Source organism: Hemicordylus capensis, chromosome 3, assembly GCF_027244095.1.
Source record: "Hemicordylus capensis ecotype Gifberg chromosome 3, rHemCap1.1.pri, whole genome shotgun sequence".
Taxonomy (NCBI): domain Eukaryota; kingdom Metazoa; phylum Chordata; class Lepidosauria; order Squamata; family Cordylidae; genus Hemicordylus; species Hemicordylus capensis.
Window position 1 is genome coordinate 129,198,237 of NC_069659.1, and position 22,119 is coordinate 129,220,355.

General features: G+C 43.2%; 1 protein-coding gene across 1 annotated transcript in view; it reads left to right on the forward strand.

Moving 5' to 3' along the window:
• The window catches only part of OCA2 (OCA2 melanosomal transmembrane protein), a 288,607-nt gene that overhangs the window by 126,848 nt on the left and 139,640 nt on the right, over positions 1-22,119 (forward strand). The window contains exons 10-13 of the mRNA XM_053312437.1: positions 2,491-2,562; positions 6,605-6,670; positions 9,318-9,374; positions 12,347-12,471. Coding sequence (XP_053168412.1) covers positions 2,491-2,562; positions 6,605-6,670; positions 9,318-9,374; positions 12,347-12,471 — 320 coding nt within the window. The remainder of the gene's footprint in view (positions 1-2,490; positions 2,563-6,604; positions 6,671-9,317; positions 9,375-12,346; positions 12,472-22,119) is intronic.

Below are 22,119 nucleotides of genomic sequence, written 5' to 3' on the forward strand. Positions count from 1 at the left end.
GTGGGCGGTCGATCCGGCCGTCCAGGGCTCCTGCCCTGCTCATGTGCAGGGACACTCACTCTCCATAACTGGGTCTCAGTGATAGTGAGACCCGTCTCACTGTGAGAGAGGAAAAATGGTTTGTGTATCCTCTACCTATGATTCCAGGTTTTGTACAAAGGGGATACATATCCTCTCTGGGATGATGCATAGTCTTTCAACACAGGGGTGGGAGGTGAGGCAGAACAAGCAGATTTTCGAATGAGGCATGCAGTGAGGAAGTGCAAGTCACCCATGTTTCCTTGCTCATGGTTTCCTTTGGACATTTGAAGCAGCTCATTGTTAACATTCAATGGTAAACACTGCGTTTATTCACTGCGTCATTGTCATGATGCCATTCAGTTCAGGGGTGTAGCAAGGTTGGAGTGGGCCCAGAGACAAGATTTTAAAATGCCGCCCCCCTCACTGAACCTCAGCTCATGAACTAAAGAAATCTTAAATGAGGCTGAATAGTGGTAACAAAAAGCATATATATATATATATATATATATATATATATATATATATATACACATATACATACATACCTATGTGCCACAACAGAACATCATCCTAAATTATTTTTAGAAAGGCTTTGTAAATTGTGGACGAAGCAAGTCATTTAATGGTACTAGAGAAAGACACGCTGTTCTGGTAGCTCTAGGTCTTAACACTCACATCAATTTCGGAGGATGAATACAACTGAAGGAAGTCTGGGTGGGTGTGCAGCTGGGGGAGTCAGTCATGTGACTTGCCTCTGGGGCCCCCCCAAGGCAGCGGGCCCCCAGACAACTGTCTCCCCTTGCCCTATTGTAGTTACGCCCCGATTCAGTTTTCTCTTCTTGTTGCCTTTATAATTGTCCTTTATAGAAAATGGCCTTAGATTATCCTTCTAAACCCAGTTCATAGTCTTTCTCCTAATTAGAATTTTTGCTTTTCCAAGCCTTCATCTCCATGTAGAGTGACAACTTTTCTACATCTCTTTCTTATCTACTTTTAGAAAGGTAAGGGTAGCATATACTTCAAACAATTTGTTATAAATAATATAAATTTCAAATTAATATTCATATTAACCAGTCTAAGGAAGTCTTGTGAAGCCAACCATCACATTTCTACAGGTTCTAAATGGGTTTAAAAGGAATACAGAATTTGCCTGGTGCTATTTGCTGCTGCTGCTACCATTTCCCCAGTAGCTGGATGACTATTTTCAAGGCTCTTGTGGGGCCAGCAGAAGACCTGAATATGTCTTAATGTAAAAAAAACAAACACTAGTGTACAGGATAACAGGATAGCATTAGTTGGCAGAGTACATAACACTAGTTTATAGAATAACACCCCGGACACACATTTGTCTGTCCCTTGAAGACCTCCAATCTCCCAAAGAAGCCTTTTCTGTTGCTATACTGATCTGAGATAGGGCCAAGATCCACGTAGAGAAGTCAAGTGAGCAGCTCTTTACAGTGTCCTGAAGAATTGTTGGAGGGAGATGCAGAGAGGAGAAAGAGCAAGGTAGGATTCAAAAGCTGATCTTTCCCTCCCTAAAGATCAATTATGAATCCCCCTTGCTTTCCATCTTATAAAAAATACTATAAAAATGCTGATATGCTATTAAAAAAATATTGAGGGGAAGGTCACAGAAGGGCAAAGTGCATCTCTGGGTTTGCATGCTGGGTCCATGTGTTAGATTTCTCAAACAGAAATGGGAGGTGGGTGGCGAGGGCACATGCTTGTCTGAGGGGCTACTTGCCCCCCTCTAGGGCCACCCTTGCTCCCCGCCCATCATTTCCTTCCAACTCTGCTTGAGTATGCTGTTAAAACGTTCTAACGTGTTTTTTCTATTGGTTCTTAGCCCTCTCTCAAGCAGGCTTAAATACTCCATAACATGCTGCACAATCCAACAGTGGCGTTTCCAATTCACCAGGGCTGCTGTGCCCTGTTTTAGGTCATCAAGCAACTGTCCATCTCTGCAATGCTGCTGGGGCTGCCATTCGTGTGTGCAGCTGTCCGGCAGGTCAGAAATGCCGGTGCTGGATTGCACAGGATGTTGGCTCATGCCTTTTGTAACATGCAGCACAATCCCTTGTACAGGAACAAAGGAAGCTGCCATTTACTGGGTCAGACCATGGGTCCACCTAGCTCAGTATTGTCTACCGAGACTGGAAGTGGCTTCTCCAAGGTTGCAGGCAGGAATCTCTGTCTCAGCCCTATCTTGGAGATGCCAGGGAGGGGATTTGGAACCTTCTGCATGCAAGCATGCAGATGCTCTTCCCAGAGTGACTCCATCCCCTAAGGGGAATATCTTACAGTGCTCACACATGTAGTCTCCCATGCATATGCTACCAGGGTGGGCCCTGCTTGTCAAAGGGGATAAGTCCTACTCAAAATGATTTTAAGGGGTTTACTGCTACATAAGTGTGTATAGGATTGTGGCCTTAGGAACAGACGTAGTAACGCCATGCCTTTTTGTTACAGATTGTTCACAGAACTTTAGCAGCGATGCTGGGTTCCTTGGCTGCCTTAGCTGCCTTAGCTGTGATCGGTGATGTAAGTAGAAAAATCTCATATATTAATTGTAGACACCTCCAGGGTGCTGATTCTTAAACTCAAAATATTTTGCATAAAAACTGCTGCCAAGACCAGCAGTTTTTGGGAGGCAGAAAACATTTGGATAGCATTTGGGCAGTTTGCACGATTGGCATTAGGATAGAAGAAGCCCCCTACCCTAATTTGGGAGTTGGATGCACTCCGTATTTTCAATCATGTCTTAGATAAATACAAGATTAGAGGTGAGGAGCTCAATTGTCAGTCAAGCCCTCGGTGGGTAGGACCTACCCAGATTCCATCCCCAGCTTCATAACAACGTAGGCAGGAAAATTGTCTTACCCAGCTGGTGCTTGACTGATGGTCAGTCTAACATATGACTGAAAATTGAGAGCTCCCAAATTAAGGTAGGAGGCTTCTGCTGAATGTATGAATGGCCCTAGAATCTGTCAGGGGTTTCAGAATTTAGCAGAGGCATCTGTGCAGAAGGGTTTCTCTGTGTGTAAACCAGGAATCTTGGGAGCTGTAGTTTCATTAGTTGTCTGTTACAGACAAATTGCCAAAATGATTTTTAAACTTAGCTTTCTTTAAATGGTGATTCTGGGGAGGACAAAAATGTTGCAATATTTGGCAAAATATGTTGCAATATTTGGCAAGCCACTGATGGATATGCAATTCTTGCAAATGCATTCTTGGGAAATATGACCAATGTCTTCTCTCCTCCTCTTTGAGTCGTGAACAAAACAGTAGTCATGGCTGCAGGGGAACATATGATCACAGGAAACTGCCATATACTGAGTCAGACCATAGGTCCATCTGGTTCAGTACTATTGTCTACACAGACAGGCAGCGGCTTCTCCAAGGTTGCAGGCAGGAATCTTTCTCAGCCCTATCTTGGAGATGCCAAGGAGGGAACTTGGAACCTAGATGCTTTTCCCAGAGCATCCCCTGAGGGGAATATCTTACAATGCTCACAGATCAAATCTCCCATTCATATGTGACCAGGGCAGACCCTGCTTAGCTAGGGGGACAAGTCATGCTTGCTACCACAGAACCAGCTCCACTGTCCTAAGGGGCTACAGGTGTGTTTGTACAACTGAAATTGACTCAAGAGATAGTTACCTCCTGGTACATAAGCAAGGTAGTGGTGGTTATGATCAAGCCACCTGGATTTTTGCATAGCAATTAACGAAGAGGAACACAATTTTGCTTATGGTTTCTGAATATATATGCTGTAGAATTAGCCCAGTGTGCCTGTGATGGGTTAGTCTGGAGCTAGCTTTGATTGTATCTGAAGCTGAAAAGAAGACAAGCATGCCATTATGCTCCATTTTTTGCTGAAGCTGTAATTCAAGCATGAACAATTTGAAATGAGTTTCACTTGACGGTTGTCATTTTCATCTATAATGGGGCATCTGAACTTTGTCACCTTACACTAGGATTGTAAACATTTATGTGGTACAACTGAATGTACTGCGAACATGCAAAAGTAATGTTCTATTTTGTATGTTCCACTGGTGTAGCTGTTGGTACTTGCCCTCTTTACTCTGCAATAGGATAGATACAGGGATATAAAGGTATGGCAGAGGCTAAAAACTCTGTCTCCAAAAAAGCAAAGCTATGGAGTATAAGAAAAGTCTGCTTTTACTTTGAAGAGTACAAGAAAAACTTACCCTTTGAAAGAGGCTTCTAGTTGGACTTTAGTTGGTGTCTAAGATTAGTCTCTAATCTCGATGTAAAAAGACATAACATTCCTTATCTCCTGTGTATGCAAAGACTTAGCAATGTAAAAAAAAAGTTTGCACTCACATGAGATCCTTTCAGTCCATGGTTTAACTTTATGGTGTGGCATTACATCTGCATTGGTACAGACAATGGTTAATGTCCATTAAATAAACCAGATTCCCTGTAACCACAGTTTTCAGTTCCTGGTTTCAAACTCTGGGCCCATTTGAATGACAAGTGAAATGGAGGGTAGGCTTACCTGAATTTAACCTTGGAAGCCAAGAATCATACAGCAGATGATCTGGCAGCTGTGGTTCTATTGCCTCCACCTGCAATCCCCTTCCCTCTTCCTTTTCCGCCAAGTGTATCACTTGCCTGGCAACCATTGGCCCTGATATGAGAGGGGATGTGCTTGTGGGAGGAGCTTGACCACAAAACCCAGGTTGCTGCACTCTACCTAACTTCATGTTGGAGCTAAGAGCCTGGCAACAGTGGTGCACATTCCGGCACCTAGACCGCCCCCGCCGCAAGGCCCCGCTGCACTGAAGCACCACTTTTCTGTAATTTTAGCTGCCATGTGCACAGTCAGGGGGTGGGGGGTTTGCTGAGCAGGCCTCCTGCCCCCGTGGCAGAGGCAGCAGGTGGAGTGGCCACTGGGCCTGTCCATCTGGCCCAGTGACTCTTGAAAACAGTTAGGGTTGAAAACGGTCACGGAATTACAACTATCTATTCCAACTGAGCAGGCACACTGGAGCACCTCAAAGTTTAAAAGAGCTGCTGGGCTGGATGGACAGGCCCAGTGGCTGCTCCACCCACCCCCACCATCACAGGAGGGGGGAAGCCTGCTCAGCTCGGCTCACCCCACCCCCCGGCCATGCACATGGCGGCGGCTAGAATCACAGAAAAGCAGAGGTTTGGTGTGGCAAGGCCTCGTGGCAGAGTGACTGTGGGATGGTGCAGGAGCCTCCCCGGACCTTGGAGGCAACAGACCGGGCCCCCAAAGTCTGGGGGTAAGAATGCCTCTGCCTGGCAGAATCAGCTCTCGGCTGCAATGTCTCATAGTGACCACTGGGGGAGTTAGGGGGGTTAGGGTAATGGATAAAAGTGCTGGAGTCCTCCCCTCTTTGTTCTTCCAGTGTTAGTCTCCATTTTGTCTCTCCAGAGATGGCTGTTTATTTTTGTTCTCTCTCTTCAGCCATGAGCTACAGCTGAAATAAGCTGCAGACTTTTTCAGTTGTTGGTAACCTTTTCTTTAAATAAATCCTTGTAGTTCTTCAATACTAAGTCTCAAGACCTCTTGCTTTGCTGCTTTCTTGCCAAACTGCTTTTGCTCTGCTATTTGGGGACTGAACTGCCATTTCACCCCTACACTTCAAACCGAGGGTTCAGTCCTCAATTTGAAGGTGGCAAAGGAACCGCGGTTGCGGGATTTTCCTGCATTTGGATGATGAGGAACGCCGACCTCAGGTGAATTTAACTGAGGATTGCCGCATCATCCGAACTGGGTAATCCCAATTGGTGTTAGCCTGGGTTTAACATAGTTGCAGATGTAGGGAGGGGAAGAGAGCTCATGAGCTGATGGTACTTTCCTGATCTCATAACCATGACTAGGAGACTGGGAATGTTTTATCTGCACAAAGTCTACGAAAAGAGATTTCCACAGTTGTGATGCAGCCACCTAGGATGTCCTTCTGGAGTGTTTCTGTTAGAACACTTCATATGGATGGCACAGTTAAAATGTCACACACTTTATATGATCAAATATGCATCAGGATGGGACATGGAAAGAAACAGGTGTGCTGGGCAGAACCTGTTAACATCCTGATCACTGGACACTGGATACAATACCATTTTTGTTGGGATTTTCTCCTCCTCTTCATTGAAATTAAACCAAGCACTTTCCCTGACAAATCAGACACATCTCTGCTAAAATGTTAAAAGCTTTGAACATTTTGTTGCTAGTCCTTTAAACTTTTAGATTGTTTCTTTCCTTCTAAACTCTCCACAGAAGAAGTTGAATTATTTTGTCAGCAGAAAGGAAAGCAGAGCACCTAATAATCCAGTTCTCATTTATTTTCTAAAGGTGAAAATAAAAATGCTTAATGTAAATGAGACCTTTGTAAATGAGACCTTTGAGTTGTAAACATTTTACATAGCCAATAGAGAAGTGCCTCCTTTGGGCTTCTTACAAAAAGACTAATTAATTTCCTTCAAAGTGTATTTTAATAGTTTTGTTTAAAAATGGAGTTTGCATTTCCAAAGCTAATCACTAGTTAGAAGATCCATGGGATTAAATGATAATTGCACTCTTTAATTGCAGAAGCCAAGCCTGGTCAAAGTAGTGGAGTGGATTGATTATGAAACTCTGGCGCTATTGTTTGGAATGGTAATTAAAATCCTTCATATACACCTTGTACCCTAAAAGTTTTTGAGTTTAAAAAATATGAAGCATAATTGTTGCTCAGGAAATGTTATAATGTACTATTATTTTGAGGAGTGACAAAAATGTTAAGTGTTATAAGCTGTTTCAGTCAGGCATTTAGACTCCAAAATCATCCAGCCGCTCATCCGACTCTAGGCAAATTTAGGGGTGCCAAATTTTATATTACTTTCCCCCCCCCATGTGTAGGCACTGGATCAGTTCGCTCTTGAGTCAGAGAAAGTCCTTCAAGATGGTTAGGCATGCTGCACACAAACTTCCTAGAGACATTTTTTTTAAGGGTGGTGCCATCTTGCACATTATGCTACTGCTTTAGCATAATCACTTACTCTAGAGCACAGCTACACAATTGCAGCCCTCCAGCTGTTGTGAGATTACAACTCCCATCATCCTTCACTACTGGCTACATTTCCGGGGGGATGGCAGTTGTAGTACAACATAGTAGTGTGCACGGATCGGTTCGGAGGCCATTCCACTGGCCTCCGAACCGATCCGGACAAGGGGTGGTTTTGGTTCGGGAGGGTTGGGGTGGGGGGTTCCATTAAGGGCGGGGGGGGCTTTACTCACCCCTCCCGCGCTTTGCAAGTTTGGTGCCATAATTATTTTTAAAAATGCGCCGCAGAATTTCTCGTTGCTCGCCGCTCCTTCTTGACTTCAAAATCGGGCGGCAGGATACTTCCCTGCCGCCCCCGAAGCCCCCTCAAGCCATTTGAGCTCTTGAAATCTCGCCCGGACCGAGTGCCAAAGCGCTCGGGCGGGCGGCGGGGAGATGTCTGTCCGTCCGCCCGCCCCCTTCCCTGCCTTCTGCGAAGTGCAGGGAGCCTTCTGCGCGCGCGGGCTGAAGTTTTGCACACGCATGGCCGGGCAGCGGGGGGGGGGGGGGGTAGGTAGGGTTCAACTTATATACCCCCATAAGACCACTCACAGCCCCGAATGTGCCCAAGCCACACGCCCACGTGACCAGCGTTGCTGGGATAAACAGCACGGATAAACAGAGATGGAGATCTGGAAATCTCACAGTGCACCGTGCAACACTACACAATGCATGGGGGGATTCCCCCCAAAGATGGGCACTCTTGGTGCCCATCTCTGTGTGTGGCCGGGCTGGAAGCAGCCTGGCTCACACACGAGCAAGTAGCCTGGGTTAAGGAAGCGCTTGCTCCCTTAACCTTGGCTAGCGGACGGGCTACAAAGCCAGGCTAGGTGGTGCTGGCACGCCAGGATTGGGCCCAATCCTGGCAGTTCTCACATGCAGCCTAACCCAGGCTGGGCATCCCAAGCCTAGTTTAGGATGTACATGAGAACAACCTCTTTAACTATCAAGTCACTGGGCAATATCCAGAATAATGCTACCCTTGGTAAGAGCCGGCTGTCAGATCACAGGCTAGCTCAGGGGGTATACTTAGTAAAGGGCATTCTGTCGAATGAGTGTGTGGGGGCGGGGAGGAGAAAAGGTAGTTTTTATCTTTAAAATTCAGGCGCTGGGGCAGCCTCTACCCACTCTACCGGCCTCCTAGATGATAGCCTGTTCTGGCTGCGGCCTGGTCTGGGCCTCTGCACACACATGAAGGCCATTTTGTGACCTTCTTGTATGCACAGAGGTAACGGAAATGGCCTCTGTGTGTGTGTGTGTTTGTAGAGATTTGAAAAGGGCTGCAGTTCGACCAGGCTATCATTTGGGAGGCTGGGGGCAGGGTTTGGAGGAGCCCCAAACACACACCTCAAATGTTTCTGCCAACCCCTCCGCTGTCCCCGCTGCCCTGGTGCCTGAATTTTAAAGGTAAGAACTACCTTTTCTCTCCCCACCACACACTTACTCTAGGGAACTGGGCTGTCATTTGGGAGGCTGGCAGCGGGGTTGGAGAAGCCTCCACTGCTCCTGGTGCCTGAATAGTAAACATTACCTCATTTCTCCCCACCCTCTGCATTTATTCTAGAGAATGCCCTTTACTTGTTCAATTCTACACCCTGAGCCAGCCTGCGAGCCGGTTCACTGACCTGGGGGTTGGTCTGGTTCACACTCAGACTGGCACCCTCCTTTGGGGGGCCAGTACAGTTTGAACTTTGACAGCTCAAACCAGACTGGCTAAATGTTGAGCCTGGCTCGAAGCAAGCTGGCTCCCACATCCCTAGCTACCCTTATGTTAGAACACTGCAACAATGCTTTTCTATTCCCTCCTTCCCTCTGCTGCCCCTGATGTCTGTCCCTCAGGGATATATTTTCAGGGAGCTTTGGGGGTAGCAGAGGGAAGGGGGGATTGGGGGCAGTGGTTGCATGTGTATAACCATCTAACAAAAGGGCAATGTTAGTCTGGATGTTGCCCACTGTGATGTGCCCTGCTGCCTTATGGGTAATCACATAACACAAATATTTCTTTTAAAAGCAAAACACAGTTTGTAGTGAAGTACATCTGATGACAGTTTTCCCATTAGTGTATCAGATGACAATTGTTTAGAAATAAAAATGCAGTTTTGAATTTTGACTGGAAGTATTCTCCAAAGCGGGGGCGGGAGGAATTTAGAGCATTATTTATTTTCATAAAGTAAATGTACCAGAGCAATACAGTTCTTTTTAAAATCTATTTTTCTGTAGATGCTTTTAGTTGCCATCTTCTCAGAAACTGGATTTTTTGATTATTGTGCAGTAAAGGTAGGTATATATATTTTTTAATGGCAATCAAGTATACCCCATTTAACACCTGAGTTTAGAATATTCTGACATCTATATTATACTGAATAAATAAAACACCATTTAGTTTTATCTCATGGGCTAATTACTTGCTTCAGAACCTATTTGGGCTTTCACCATTGCTTAGTGTCCTTGCAAAAACGATAGTGCTCATCCTGTCATTTTGTAAATGGTTCAACTGATTGATTAAGCTTTTAAAGAAATTATCTTTGAAGTGATGGGTAAAAACCCTGGGCACATTCTTCAGGTTAGACTCTGCTAAACTCTGTTAGAGTTAATGGTACTTACGTGCCTTTAGTATCAATAGGGCTTAAAGGGCCACGGTGCAAATTAAGTGGTGGCAAATGAATGTGTGCCTCTGTGTGTATGTTGCCCTGGACTCAGTTCCATTTTCTTGATGCATGCATCTGTGCAACACACACCAGCAACATTTTACACCATTCATAAAATGTAATGTTAGGGAATTACTCAATTTCACTTGAGTAAAATTGAACTACATGGCAATATACCTCAGCATATTAATTTCTGAACAGACATACTAGCCTGGTTTCACTCCTACCTCTTGGACAGATTCCAGATGGTGTCAATTGGAGATTGTTGCTCTTCAAAATCTGAGCTTAAGTATGGTGTTCCTCAAGGCTCTGTACTCTCACCAATGCTTTTCAACATCTACATGAAACCGCTGGGAGAGATCATCGGGGGTTTGGAGCAGGGTGTTATCAGTATGCTGATGACACCCAGATCTATTTCTCCATGTCAACTTCTTCAGGAGATGGCATATCTTCCCTGAATGCCTGCCTGCAGGGAGTAATGGGCTGGATGAGGGAGAATAAACTGGTCCCACCTGCTAAGCTTGCTGCTCAGCCTGTATAGGAAGACTGCCAGTGGCTAGGAGTGTGCACGGTTCGGTCCGGCACAATTCAAAAGACCGCCGGACCGGCTGGGCGGGGGACTGTTGCTTTAAGCGGGGGTGGTGGAAGTACTTCCCCCCCCCGCCGCTCTTCCCCCTCCGGCGCTGGTCAGTTGAAAAATCTTCTTGGGGCGGCAGAGGTCCTCTCTGCCACCCCTGCCCCCGTCGTCGTTTGGAAAGCCTAGAACAGAGATGAGCACTAGCAGCGCGCATGTGCCCTGTGCGGCGCGCGCTCGTCTCTGACGCTGACGCGCGCGCCGCATACGTCACGGCGTGCACGTGGCAGCGTCAGAGATGAGCGCGCGTGCCGTGCAGGGCACATGCGCGCCGCTAGCGCTCGTCTCTGTTCTAGGCTCTCCAAACGACAACGGGGGCAGGGGCGGCAGAGAGGACCTCTGCCGCCCCAAGAAGATTTTTCAACTGACCAGCGCTGGAGGGGGAAGAGCGGCGGGGGGGGGTAAGTACTACCACCCCCACACTTAAAGCAACAGTCCCCCCCGTGCCAGACCGGGGGGTGCACCGGACCGTGCACACCCCTACCAGTGGCCTCAGCCCCCCAGAAGCCTGAATCCAGATAAGACGGAGGTACTTATTGTGCAGGGTCAGAACTCCAGAGACTATTTTGACCTACCTGTTCTAGATGGGTCACACATCCCCAAAAGGAAAAGGTTTGCAGTCTGGGAGTACTTCTGGATCCACACGTCTCCCTGGTTTCTCAGGTTGAGGCGGTGGCCAGGGGTGCTTTCTATCAGCTTCGGCTGATACACCAGCTGTGCGTGTTTCTCGAGATCAATGACCTCAAAACAGTGGTACATTTGTTGGTAACCTCCAGACTGGACTTCTGTAATGCGCTCTATGTGGGGCTGCCTTTGTACGTAGTCCGGAAACTTCAATTGGTTCAGAATGAGGCAGCCAGATTGGTCTCCGGGTCATCTCGGAGAGACCACATTACTCCCTTGCTGATGGAGCTACACTGGCTGCCAATTGGTTTCTGGGCAGAATACAAAGTGCTAGTTATAACTTATAAAGCCCTAAACGGCTTAGGCCCTGGGTATTTAAGAGAACGCCTTCTTCGTTATGTGCCCCACCACCCATTGAGGTCACTTGAGGAGTTCTGTCTCCAGTTACCGCCAGCTTGTCTGGTGGCCACACGGAGACGGGCTTTCTCGATTGCTGCTCCGAGATTGTGGAATATGCTCCCTGCTGAGATGCGATCCTCCCCATCTCTGACTATTTTTAAAAAACATTCGAAGACCCATCTCTTCACCCAAGCTTTTTCAGCTTTTTAAATGTGTAGGTTTTAATTTTATACTGTTTGTAAATTGTTAAACTGTTTTAACCTTTTATATTTGTTTTAATTGTTTTTATGTCATTGTTAACTGCCTAGAGATGAAAGTTTAGGCGGTATATAGGATAGATAGATAGATAGATAGATAAGTAAGTAAGTTTCTATCATGGAGAGAAGCTAACCTCACTTAAGCACACTGGGGAATGGCTATATTATGATAAAGTTGGCTTTCTTGTCTTCAGAAACACACATTCTTAGAATTTAAGGGTTTCTCTCCTTTAAATTGACAAATTGATTACAAAATTAATAAGTCCTAATAAATGGGTCTTATTGAATATCCAAAACGACTTAAGATAGTGTGCCACAAAAGACCCAAATTTAAGTTGTTCACCAGGAGCCAAATGTTGTTTTTGTTACTTTCACATAATTAATTAATTTTAACCATTTACATACCACTCTTCCTCCAAGGAGCCCAGAGCGATGTACATGGCTATGTTTAGCCTTACAACAACCTTGTGAGAGAGGTTAGGCTGAGAGATACATGGCTGGCCCAGAGAGACATCCAGTGAGCTTCATGGCTGAATGAGGATTTGATCTCAGGTCTTCCTGGTCCAAGTCCACCACTCTAATCACCTCTCCATGCTGGCTCTTCATTATCTTTATCTTTATCATTATCATTTATCACTATTATTATCATTATCTTCATTATCTTTTATGTATGTCTGTTTTCATTAGGCTTACAGACTGTCTCGAGGCCGAGTGTGGGCCATGATTATCATTCTTTGTCTTATTGCTGCCATTCTTTCAGCCTTTTTGGACAATGTTACTACCATGCTGCTCTTTACTCCAGTAACCATAAGGTACATGTTTATATTATATAGTGTTTTATGTTCTGTCCAGTTATTTATCTGTTTTGTCATATTTGTATCCTGCTTTTCCATTTGGGCAGGGAGCTCAAGGATGATCACAGTCTAAAAGCAGTGCATATATAATACAAACAAAATAGTACATAAGAATCTAAAAAACCTCAATGATTTTAATCCAATCCATATTCAATCCAACTCATTAGCCTGGAGTAAAATTTAGATCTCAAAAAAATAAATATGAATGTTTTATGTGTTTCCATCCTAGTGATCAAGGAGTTTTCAGTACAAAGCTATAATGTGATGGCTATTAAGAGGATAGTATATGAATATTTGTGGTCCTTATTCTGTTTATAAAATCTGCAAATTGTTTTATTAACTTTCCTCTGTCTGAATTTTGCTTTGAATTGAAATGATGCTTACCCAGAAATGAATGAACTTCCATCAGCTCTACTTAATTAAATTGTCAGCAGAGAATTTGTTATTCAGTTGTTACAGGGTTTTTTTAATTTTGGTCTTTCAGAACTGCATTTTGCAAGTTTCTTTCCTAAACTATATTTTGTGGTTTTGTTCAATACTTTTAACAGTGCTGTGGATATTATGCCAGAACTGGTTCGATAGTGAACGGGACCACTGCGAACCAGACCAGTTCGAGCAGTTCAATCGCAAACTGCTTTGAACCGGTTCAAGCTGGTTCATCTAATTGATCAGACCAGCCTATTGGTTCGACCGAACCAGTTTGAATATTGGTGGTTCAGTCTGAATTTGATTCGAATTGGGACCAAACTGCGCCAACTGGTTGGTGCACACCCTTATTAGGAACTGATAAAGTTCCTGCTAAAGCACTCTGCCTGAATGGTAATCATAAGGCCCCAGACCAGCATCAAATGCAGTACTTGGGGGTATAATCGAAATACTGATCTCTTCAATGCAGCCAAACAGCACGTTGTGTTAAACCCATCACTGCTTGATCGGCTTAAGAAGGAAGTGAATTAGAAGTTGTTCCTTTAAAATAAATACATAAGCCTGTCACAAGGGGCCAATCTGGTCTGAAACTGTGGTGCACAATGTGAAGGGGGTTAATAGTTTCCTCCTGATTTGCATGCTGGAAATTGCCCCCAAAGTAGCTGTTAGTCCTTGAAGTGGCTAGCTTAGTCTGATTAAGAATTACTGGTTTAAGTATTCAGATATGCATGCACACAGAACACAAATTGCCCTGCAGTGATGTAGATAGGCTATACCTCCCTTGCAGCTCAGGTGGAAGAGGAATGCTGCAAGTCCATCCAACAGTAGAGGAGGAGAAAAGACAGAGGCCTTGAAGAATATATAAAGGACAGTGAAGAAGATGCACTTCAAATGGTCAATAATGCGAAACTATTCAACACCAATGAAACAAAGCAGGCCTACAAAAAAGAACAAGTCAAGAACCGAGCAGAAAGACCAAAATAATCCCAGTGGTAACTGGCGCCCTAGGTGCAATTCCAAAACAACTTGAAGAGCACCTCAACACCATAGGGGCCACAGAAATCACCATCAGCCAATTACAAAAAGCAACTTTACTGAGAACAGCCTATATTCTGCGACGATATCTATAACAGCAGCAACAACATTGACTATAAAATTCAGCCATCCCAGGTCCTTGGGAAGGACTCGATGTCTGGATAAAACAAGCCAGTCAATAACACCTGTCTGACTGTGATGATGATGATGATGATGATGATGATGATGATGATAACAATAATAATAATGTATTTGTAATTAATTTTTATTTAAAATTACCAGACACCATTACAATACATTTATAAAAACTCACATTAAAAAGAAAAAGAAACCCAAACCTAAGACTACAGGACATTAGACACATAATACTCCACAACATCAAGGTCATTCTTAAAGAAATCTATCTTTCCAAACTTGAGAGAATTGGGTTGTCCCCTCCCTTCCATAAATTTTAAATTTTAAAAATGGACAGTAAATCTTTAGATTTTAGTCTCTGATTCCCTGAAAAAATACCTTACAATGAGAAAAGGGGATCTGGCTGAATCTGCTGGCCAGTGATTTTCACCATCTCTATAAAAATCAATTTCCAGAAATTCCTAACTGTTGGACAAGTCCACCATAGATGGTAGTAAGTCCCCTTCTCCTTACAATCATTGTTCCAGCATTTAGCAGACGTGTTCTTTGCAATATGCGCTAATCTCACCTGAGTCATATACCAACTATGGACTATTTTCATATAACTTCCCTTAATTTTAGCTGAGACTGATTATAAAGATTTACTAGTCCAGACTTTCCCCCATCCTCTTTCGTGGAAAGTTCTTGACAAATCCGTCTCCCAGACAAGTTTTATTCTGGTCAATGATTTTAATTCATGTTTTAACAGAGTTGAATAGAGCTTAGATATTAATCGTTTTGCATCATAGCCACTTTCTATTTCAAGCTTTTCAAAATTGGTCGTCTCTTCTGGCCATAGATAACTTCTGGGGAGATGATAGAAATGACTTCTGTTGTATCAGCTGAAACCACGACCAACTGTGTTCCATGAGAAGTGATTTTATTTGATTGAGTGTCTTAAATGTATCTTTATGGTATATACATCTCTCAATCTCACTAATTTATTCTCAGGTTTTTTTATTCTATAATTTTGGGATGAAATGTTACTGGAGTAAGTGCTAAATATTATGAATTGCTTTTTCTTCCTATGTCGTGGTGGGTTTCATAGTTTAAAGCAATGTTAATTTAATAGTTGCTTGATTTATTCAAGAGAACTGAACATACTTGTTATAGCAGGGTTTCTCAATGTGTGGGTCCCCAGATGTTGTTGGACTTCAACTCCCATAATCCCCAGCCCCAGTGGCCGTGGGTTGGGAATTATGGGAGTTGAAGTCCAATTACATCTGGGGACCCACACATTGAGAAACCCTGTGTTATAGGGTTTTGTTGAATATGCTATAGCTGGATTGCTGATATGCTTGACAGGCTCCTCCCTCTGTTCTCTGACCTAGAACTTGGAGCTGCATATCTAAGTTCCTTGTTGTACAAGTCAAATGAGGCATTTGATCCAGCTCTTCCTATCCTGTTGGAAATGGCGATGGAATTGGACTCCCTTCCTGATAATGCTCTGAAAAAACTCACAAAAACAAGGCTCTCAGTGTGTGTGTGTGTGTGTGTGATTGTGTGTGTGTGTACATGCGCATGTGCACCCCCCCCATCTCTAGCTGAACTTTAACTGAACCTTGATTGACTTTCATCTGGTCATCCTGCATCTTATTACATTTGCATATACTTTGCTGTGCCAGCTGGTGCAGCAGTTATGGCTTCTAATCAGCCTTGCTGTACAGTGAAATGATTATAAATTATTGTACAGATTTGTGCATACTAATAACATTTGAGATCTGTTTTCTTCTGTCTCGAGTGGCAGAACTTGTGTTTTTCAAACAGAAGGATTAGTATCCTATGTAACTGGCTATTTTGCAATTAGTACCATCAATCAGATTCTCCCCATTTTTCTGGCTAATCGCTAGTTTGCAGTTAAAGTAGAGAACTTGGTTAATTATGGGTTTTTGAATTTGTTAACTTTTAATAGTTATTAATTAAAAATATTAACTAGCTTCTCTCCTAGACAAGTGTCAATCAAAGAGGCTCACAATAAACATAATAATATTGGTCTGGTTCAGACGATACGTTACTGGTCCATGTGATTTAAAAAAACCCTACATGGGGCTGCCTTTGTACGTAGTCTGGAAACTACAATTGGTACAGAATGTGGCAGCCAGATTGGTCTTTGGGACAACACAAAGGGACCACATAACACCGGTTCTAAAAGAACTACACTGGCTGCCAATATGTTTCTGGCTGAAATACAAAGTGCTGGCTATTACCTATAAAGCCCTTAACGGCTTGGGACCAGGCTATTTGAAAGAGCGCTTCCTTTGTCATAAGCCCTGCTGCCTGCTATGATCTTCTGGAGAGGTCCAGTTATGGCTGCCACCAGATCGTTTGGTGGCAACCCAGGACTGGGCTTTCTCTGTGGCTACCCTAGCTTTGGAATAAGCTCCTTGCTGAAATAAGAGCATCTCCTTCTCTCCCACCCCCCACCCGAAGACCCTCAAGACTCTCAACTCTCCCATTTTTGCAGGCTTTTAATTAAAATTAATTTTTAAAATAATTTTAACAATTTGTTTTAATAACAGTTTTATGCTGTTTTTATTGTGTCATGTATTTTAATCTGTTTTGACTTTTAAATTTTGTACACTGCCTAAAGATGTACATATCAGACGGTATAAAAATATGATAAATAAATACATAAAAGGGGGATGTGCTGAGAGTACACCTATCATGACTTCTTTCATGGATATCCCAATACCCTCCAGGCATGTTCCTTTATTGCATGCAGGTAAGGTTGTTCATCTGAATAGCTGCTCTGCATGCTATAAATACTTGTCGAGTGGCTGTTTGGTTAGTTAAGTAGCTTTTTAATTATTTTAAAATATTTGTTTTGCTTTTAATTTTTATGCTTATTTTAATTTTTCTGCACTTATTTTGAATTGCAAAATAGAGACACAAGATTTTGTTGGTAGGTATATGTTTCAAAGAAACAAACAAACAAACAAATCCATCCATCCATCCATCCATCCATCCATCCATCCATCCATCCATGTGTAAAGTATTGTCTGAACTAACCCAATACGAATTGCAGCAAAATTACATTTTATAAGGTGTGAATGTATGGTTCGCTGCCAAACCTGTTATCGAACCGGGCCAGTTTTGTGGTTTGATCATGGACTGATCATGGGTGGTTCGGTCCATGATCTATTTGAACCAGGCCTGGTTCAGGCAAATTGGTTCGGCAGGAAATGGATGCTTGGGCGGAGGTAGCGAGGAGGCAGTAAGATGCATACCCAGCTGGCGTAGTTGCTGCCGCTGCTCGCTACCACTCACCCTCCCTGGTGCGGCCCCAAGTGTGCATACTACCTTGTTTAGGAAGCTGCCCATTCAGTGGCAAAGTGGATCTGGCTCCGCACATGCACAGAGGCTGGAACCACTCTGCCACCACACTGGCAGCTTCCTAAACAAGGCAGCATGCACACTTGGGGCCACTCTGGCAGCTGTGCCAGTTGGGTAAGCATTTTACTACCTCTCTCACCACCCCTGCCTGGCTGCCCCTTAGCATTGCCAGGGACCTTCACCCCTGTACTTGTAAAGGGGAATCCTCACTGGATTCCCTTTTACAAATATTAGCCACCTGAACTGCCGAACTGGTTCGGTCAAATGGACTGGACTGGCCAGCTTGCCGGTTTGACCAAATTGGTTCAGCAGCATGCAGATTCGAATTCAAGCTGAACCATGACTTTTGGCTTGTGTACACCCCTAACTATTTATATGACATTGTTTTGAAATTTTATTTGGCTTGAATGTTACCTAGATTTATTTATTTAAAATATTTCTGTACTGCCCCAAATTAGCGTCTCTGGGTGGTTTACAATTAAAATAATTTAAAACATCAAATCAATTAACAATTAAAATCATTTAAAACATTTTAAACCCAATATTAAAAATATTAAAACTATAAATCTAATTAAAAGTCTGGGTGAATCAATGTGTCTTCAGTGCCTTTTTAAAAGTTGCCAGAGATGGGGAGGCTCTTATTTCAATAAGGACTATATTCCAAAGTCCAGGGGCACCAATAGAGAAGGCCTGTTCCTGAGTAGCCACCAAACAAGTTGGCGGCAACAACAGATGAATCTCTCCAGATGATCTTAACAGGTGGTGGGGCTCAGGGCGAAGAAGACGTTCTCTTAAATACCCAGGGCCTAAGCTGTTTAGGGCTTTATAGGTAATAACCATCACCTTGTATTTTGCCCTGAAGTGTATCGGCAGCCAGTGTAGTTCCTTCAACACAGGTGTAATATGGTTAACCAAGATATTAGTAATCCAGGGGATTTGGGGGTAGCAGAGTAAAGTAAGTAAAGGTTGCTGGGGGTTCAGTTTAGAGAAAATTATTTTCATTATAAAACCTGAATATTCAGTCTTTCTGTAAAATACAGTACATGGAATGTTATTAATAACTTCACCTTTCAATAGGTATCATTTACCCTAGTGAAATCCATTTTATTAATGAATTTATTCTGAACAAGAAAGTAGCTGATGGGTATAAGTTGCTTTCTTTGCTGTGGTGCAATAATTTATCGTTGCACCATTCCCCCCACTCCCATCAATACTGTGATTATTTATAATAGATGAAATCAATAGTAGCTTGTGATCTTTTGAGGTGGGGATATAATTTCTTGTCAACCGCCCCCCCCCCCGGACTTGTACAGCACAATCAAAGGGCAAGATGTGCAGAATGCCATGATACCCTCCACTGGGAAATACAAACTATTATCTATACACCCAAGGCTTGTTTGTGAGAAGGCATGAGTATGATTTCCAGGCAAAGCTGAGTCCCAATACTGCTCATTTAGAAATTAAAAATCAAGCTAGATGTTACTCTGAATGCATCTGATGATGCTATAGTTTTCCTGTAAGAAAAGAAAAGCGCCATTGAGGGCATGTGAACTGGGCCAGAACCATGCAGGGAAGGGTTTAATGCACTCCCTGCCATGTCCCTGATCCCAGGGCTGTCCTTAGAGAGCCCTGGTAGGGTGTGGGGCCCATGGCAAATCAGCCAGTGAGGGGCACCCTTCCAAAGAGCAGGGCCCGGGGCGGTCACCCTGCTTGCCATGCCCTAAGGACAGCCCTGCCTGATCCAGTACCTTGTGCTTGCTATTTCCTTTGATAAAGAAGCTATCATTTGTACCCCTTCTAAGTGGGTAAAGCACTTTCTAAATTGATGACTCTTTTATATTTAGCAGGGAGAGATAAATTGCCTCTATTCTGCCGAGTAAAGTATCTCTCCAGTGGTTGTTGCTGATGTCTCCTTTGTGTGTGTTTGTGTGAGCCCCTGTGGGTCATTTTCTCCTATCTTTTGCTGTATGATAACTCATTGTTGAAAAGTGGTATGTAAGATTTAAAAAATAATAATAATACAAACATTTTTTAAAATATCAGGGAGCTCTTGATTACAAACCTCATCTGTCCCTAAAATGGAAAGAACTAATATTTTTGTCCAAATGTATAAAAATAATGGTTTAAAATAATTATTTGTTTAAGCCAGGGGCCACAGCTTAGCTTCAGGAGACCCTACTTCCAATGTGTCATGACTCAGACGTCTGACTCAGAAGAGTCAGAGCAGGAGGATTCACCTGCTAGTGAGGGCTCAGAGGCACAGCAACAGGATTTGGCAGGGAGACCAGACTCTGGAGCTGAGGATTCGCAACAGCTGCCAGACATGATTTCTGATGGGGAGGAGCCTGGGATTTCACCTGTCTTGAGAAGGCGTCTCAAGAGGCAAACTCAGTGGCAGTCATGCAGGTGCAGGAGATCACAAGAGAGGAAGCCGAAGTGCCGACTCAGGGAAGCCTGATTGGCTGCTGGTTCTCTTGAGCCATATATATTTAGCAGTCTCTCACTTGCTCAGATGCTGTTTTCAACTTTCGCTGGCTACAGACAGTGTGCTATTTGAATTCCAAAACTTTGTCTGAGTTCCAGTTTGCCTTGTTTATGCTTTCCTGCTTTGTTCTGTTAATTCCTTGCTTCTGTCATCCTTTGCTGTTTTCATTCTTTGCTCTGTCTTTTCTTTTCACTTATTACTCAGTTATTGTTAAAGTGGGGTACCTAGTTCAGTTCAGGAGACTTAATTCACTTACTGTTTTTCTTTGTGAGCCTTTTATTTTTCATCCGTGCAGTTCCACTGCTGCTTTCTGTTAACTCACCGGGGAGTGCTGAAGAGGGTTGTAAATCCTATTGGGTTAGCCAAGCTAACAGATTTACAACACAATGCCATCATTCTGTCCTATAAATGTACAGTAATAATCTCTGACAATATGCAGAGTACTTCTCATCATAATCAAAAGTATCCTGCATATATCTTGGGTTCAGGGTATGTAAAGGTAAAGTTGCACCGTCGAGTCAGTGTCGACAGACCCATTCGGTTTTCTTTGGTTAGAATACAGGAGAGGTTTACCATTGCCATCTCCCGTACTGTATGAGAAGATGCTTTCAGCATCTTCCTATATTGCTGCTGCCCAATATAGGTGTTTCCCATGGGATTCGAACCGGCAACCTCTTGCTCGCTAGGCAAGTTATTTCCCCGCTGTGCCATTAGGTGGCTTGCTCAAGGTATGTAGGAGACAGTTAATTTTGGTAGTGAATTTCTAGAATGAAAATCATGGAGTCTCATGCTTGCATGGATGTCACACTCAGTGATTTTTGTTTTAGGAACTCACTGCCAAAATTAACTGTCTCTCTAAACAGACTCTTTGTACTACTGTTGTCTGTCAGTGTGGAGTTTGCCATGTCTGCTTCATACAGAATAAGTTAGCAGACTCTCTTCATGGGAGGGGTTTGTTTGTTCCATTCCAAAGAAAGGTGAGGAAGCCTGAGGTGACCAAAGGTCAAATTAGGTGTGATGTGATGGAGTAGCCATATTTATTTATTCACAGGTCTACCCCATTCCTGAAAATATGTGTGTGTCATGGGAGAGGTGACTATACAACAAGTGGGTGAAGGGAAGCTAAACTATATTTTGTTGCTTCAGGCATTTTTCTCCATAGCCCATCTGACTTATTTTATTTATTTATTAAATTTATACCCCGCCCAAACTTATGTCTCTGAGTGGCTGACTTCTGGTTTCAGCACTGGGCTAGGGAAAGTGTTCCAATGGGTTCAGTGTCTCTCACCACCATGCTCTTTTTGTGTGAAAATTAGACTCTCCATTCCTTGTTTTATACATGTAGTAGGCACGTGAACAGCAAACATGGCTGCCCTATCACATGTAGCTTGGCCTTCACTTGGCAGACTCCCCTTTCTTCTGCCTGACTGTATTTTGTATTTGAATTTGTTTGTATTTGAATTGAAGATTAGGCTGGAGTATAAAAATAAATGAATAAAATTGATACAATTGTCTTTGCGTAACCCCGCCCCCCCTCTTATTATGGGGAGGTGAGAAAGGCACTACGCTTCATCTCATAATGCCCCTGGGTAAACTGCATATTTTTAAAACATCAGTTCTAGGTATATTTAAAGTTGATTCAGCTGGTAATGATCTGAATGCACAAATACATTTCATATGCAGATGTCACTGTTACCTGACAAATTTTTAAATTTAATTTGCTGGTTAAACATACACATATATTTTTTAACAGATTTTTAAAAAAACCCACCCAATATGTCCCCTCCCCCCGGTTCTGTTAGTCATTCAGTTTGTCTTGTTGCTGTTTTTCTCACGCTTCCTCAGTCCAACTTTAAAATGGTGGTGTAAGCTGCTATTACCATGGTGATGAAGCTTAGTAGAAAATTCTCCTGATTCCTTGACAATAAGGCTTTAGCCTTTTATCAACGATGCATGAAATATGATCTTATTTTCTTGTCACATTTTGTGGTGAACTCTTAAAAAAATTTTTTTTTTTTAAAAACAACCCTATTCTGTGGCTTGTATTTTAAACTATTGTTAAAAAAAACCCTGCCTACCTACATTTATGTGGCAATGCTATGCAAAATTGCTCTTTCATATGAAAATAAAATCTTGCCTAAGTGTATCCATAA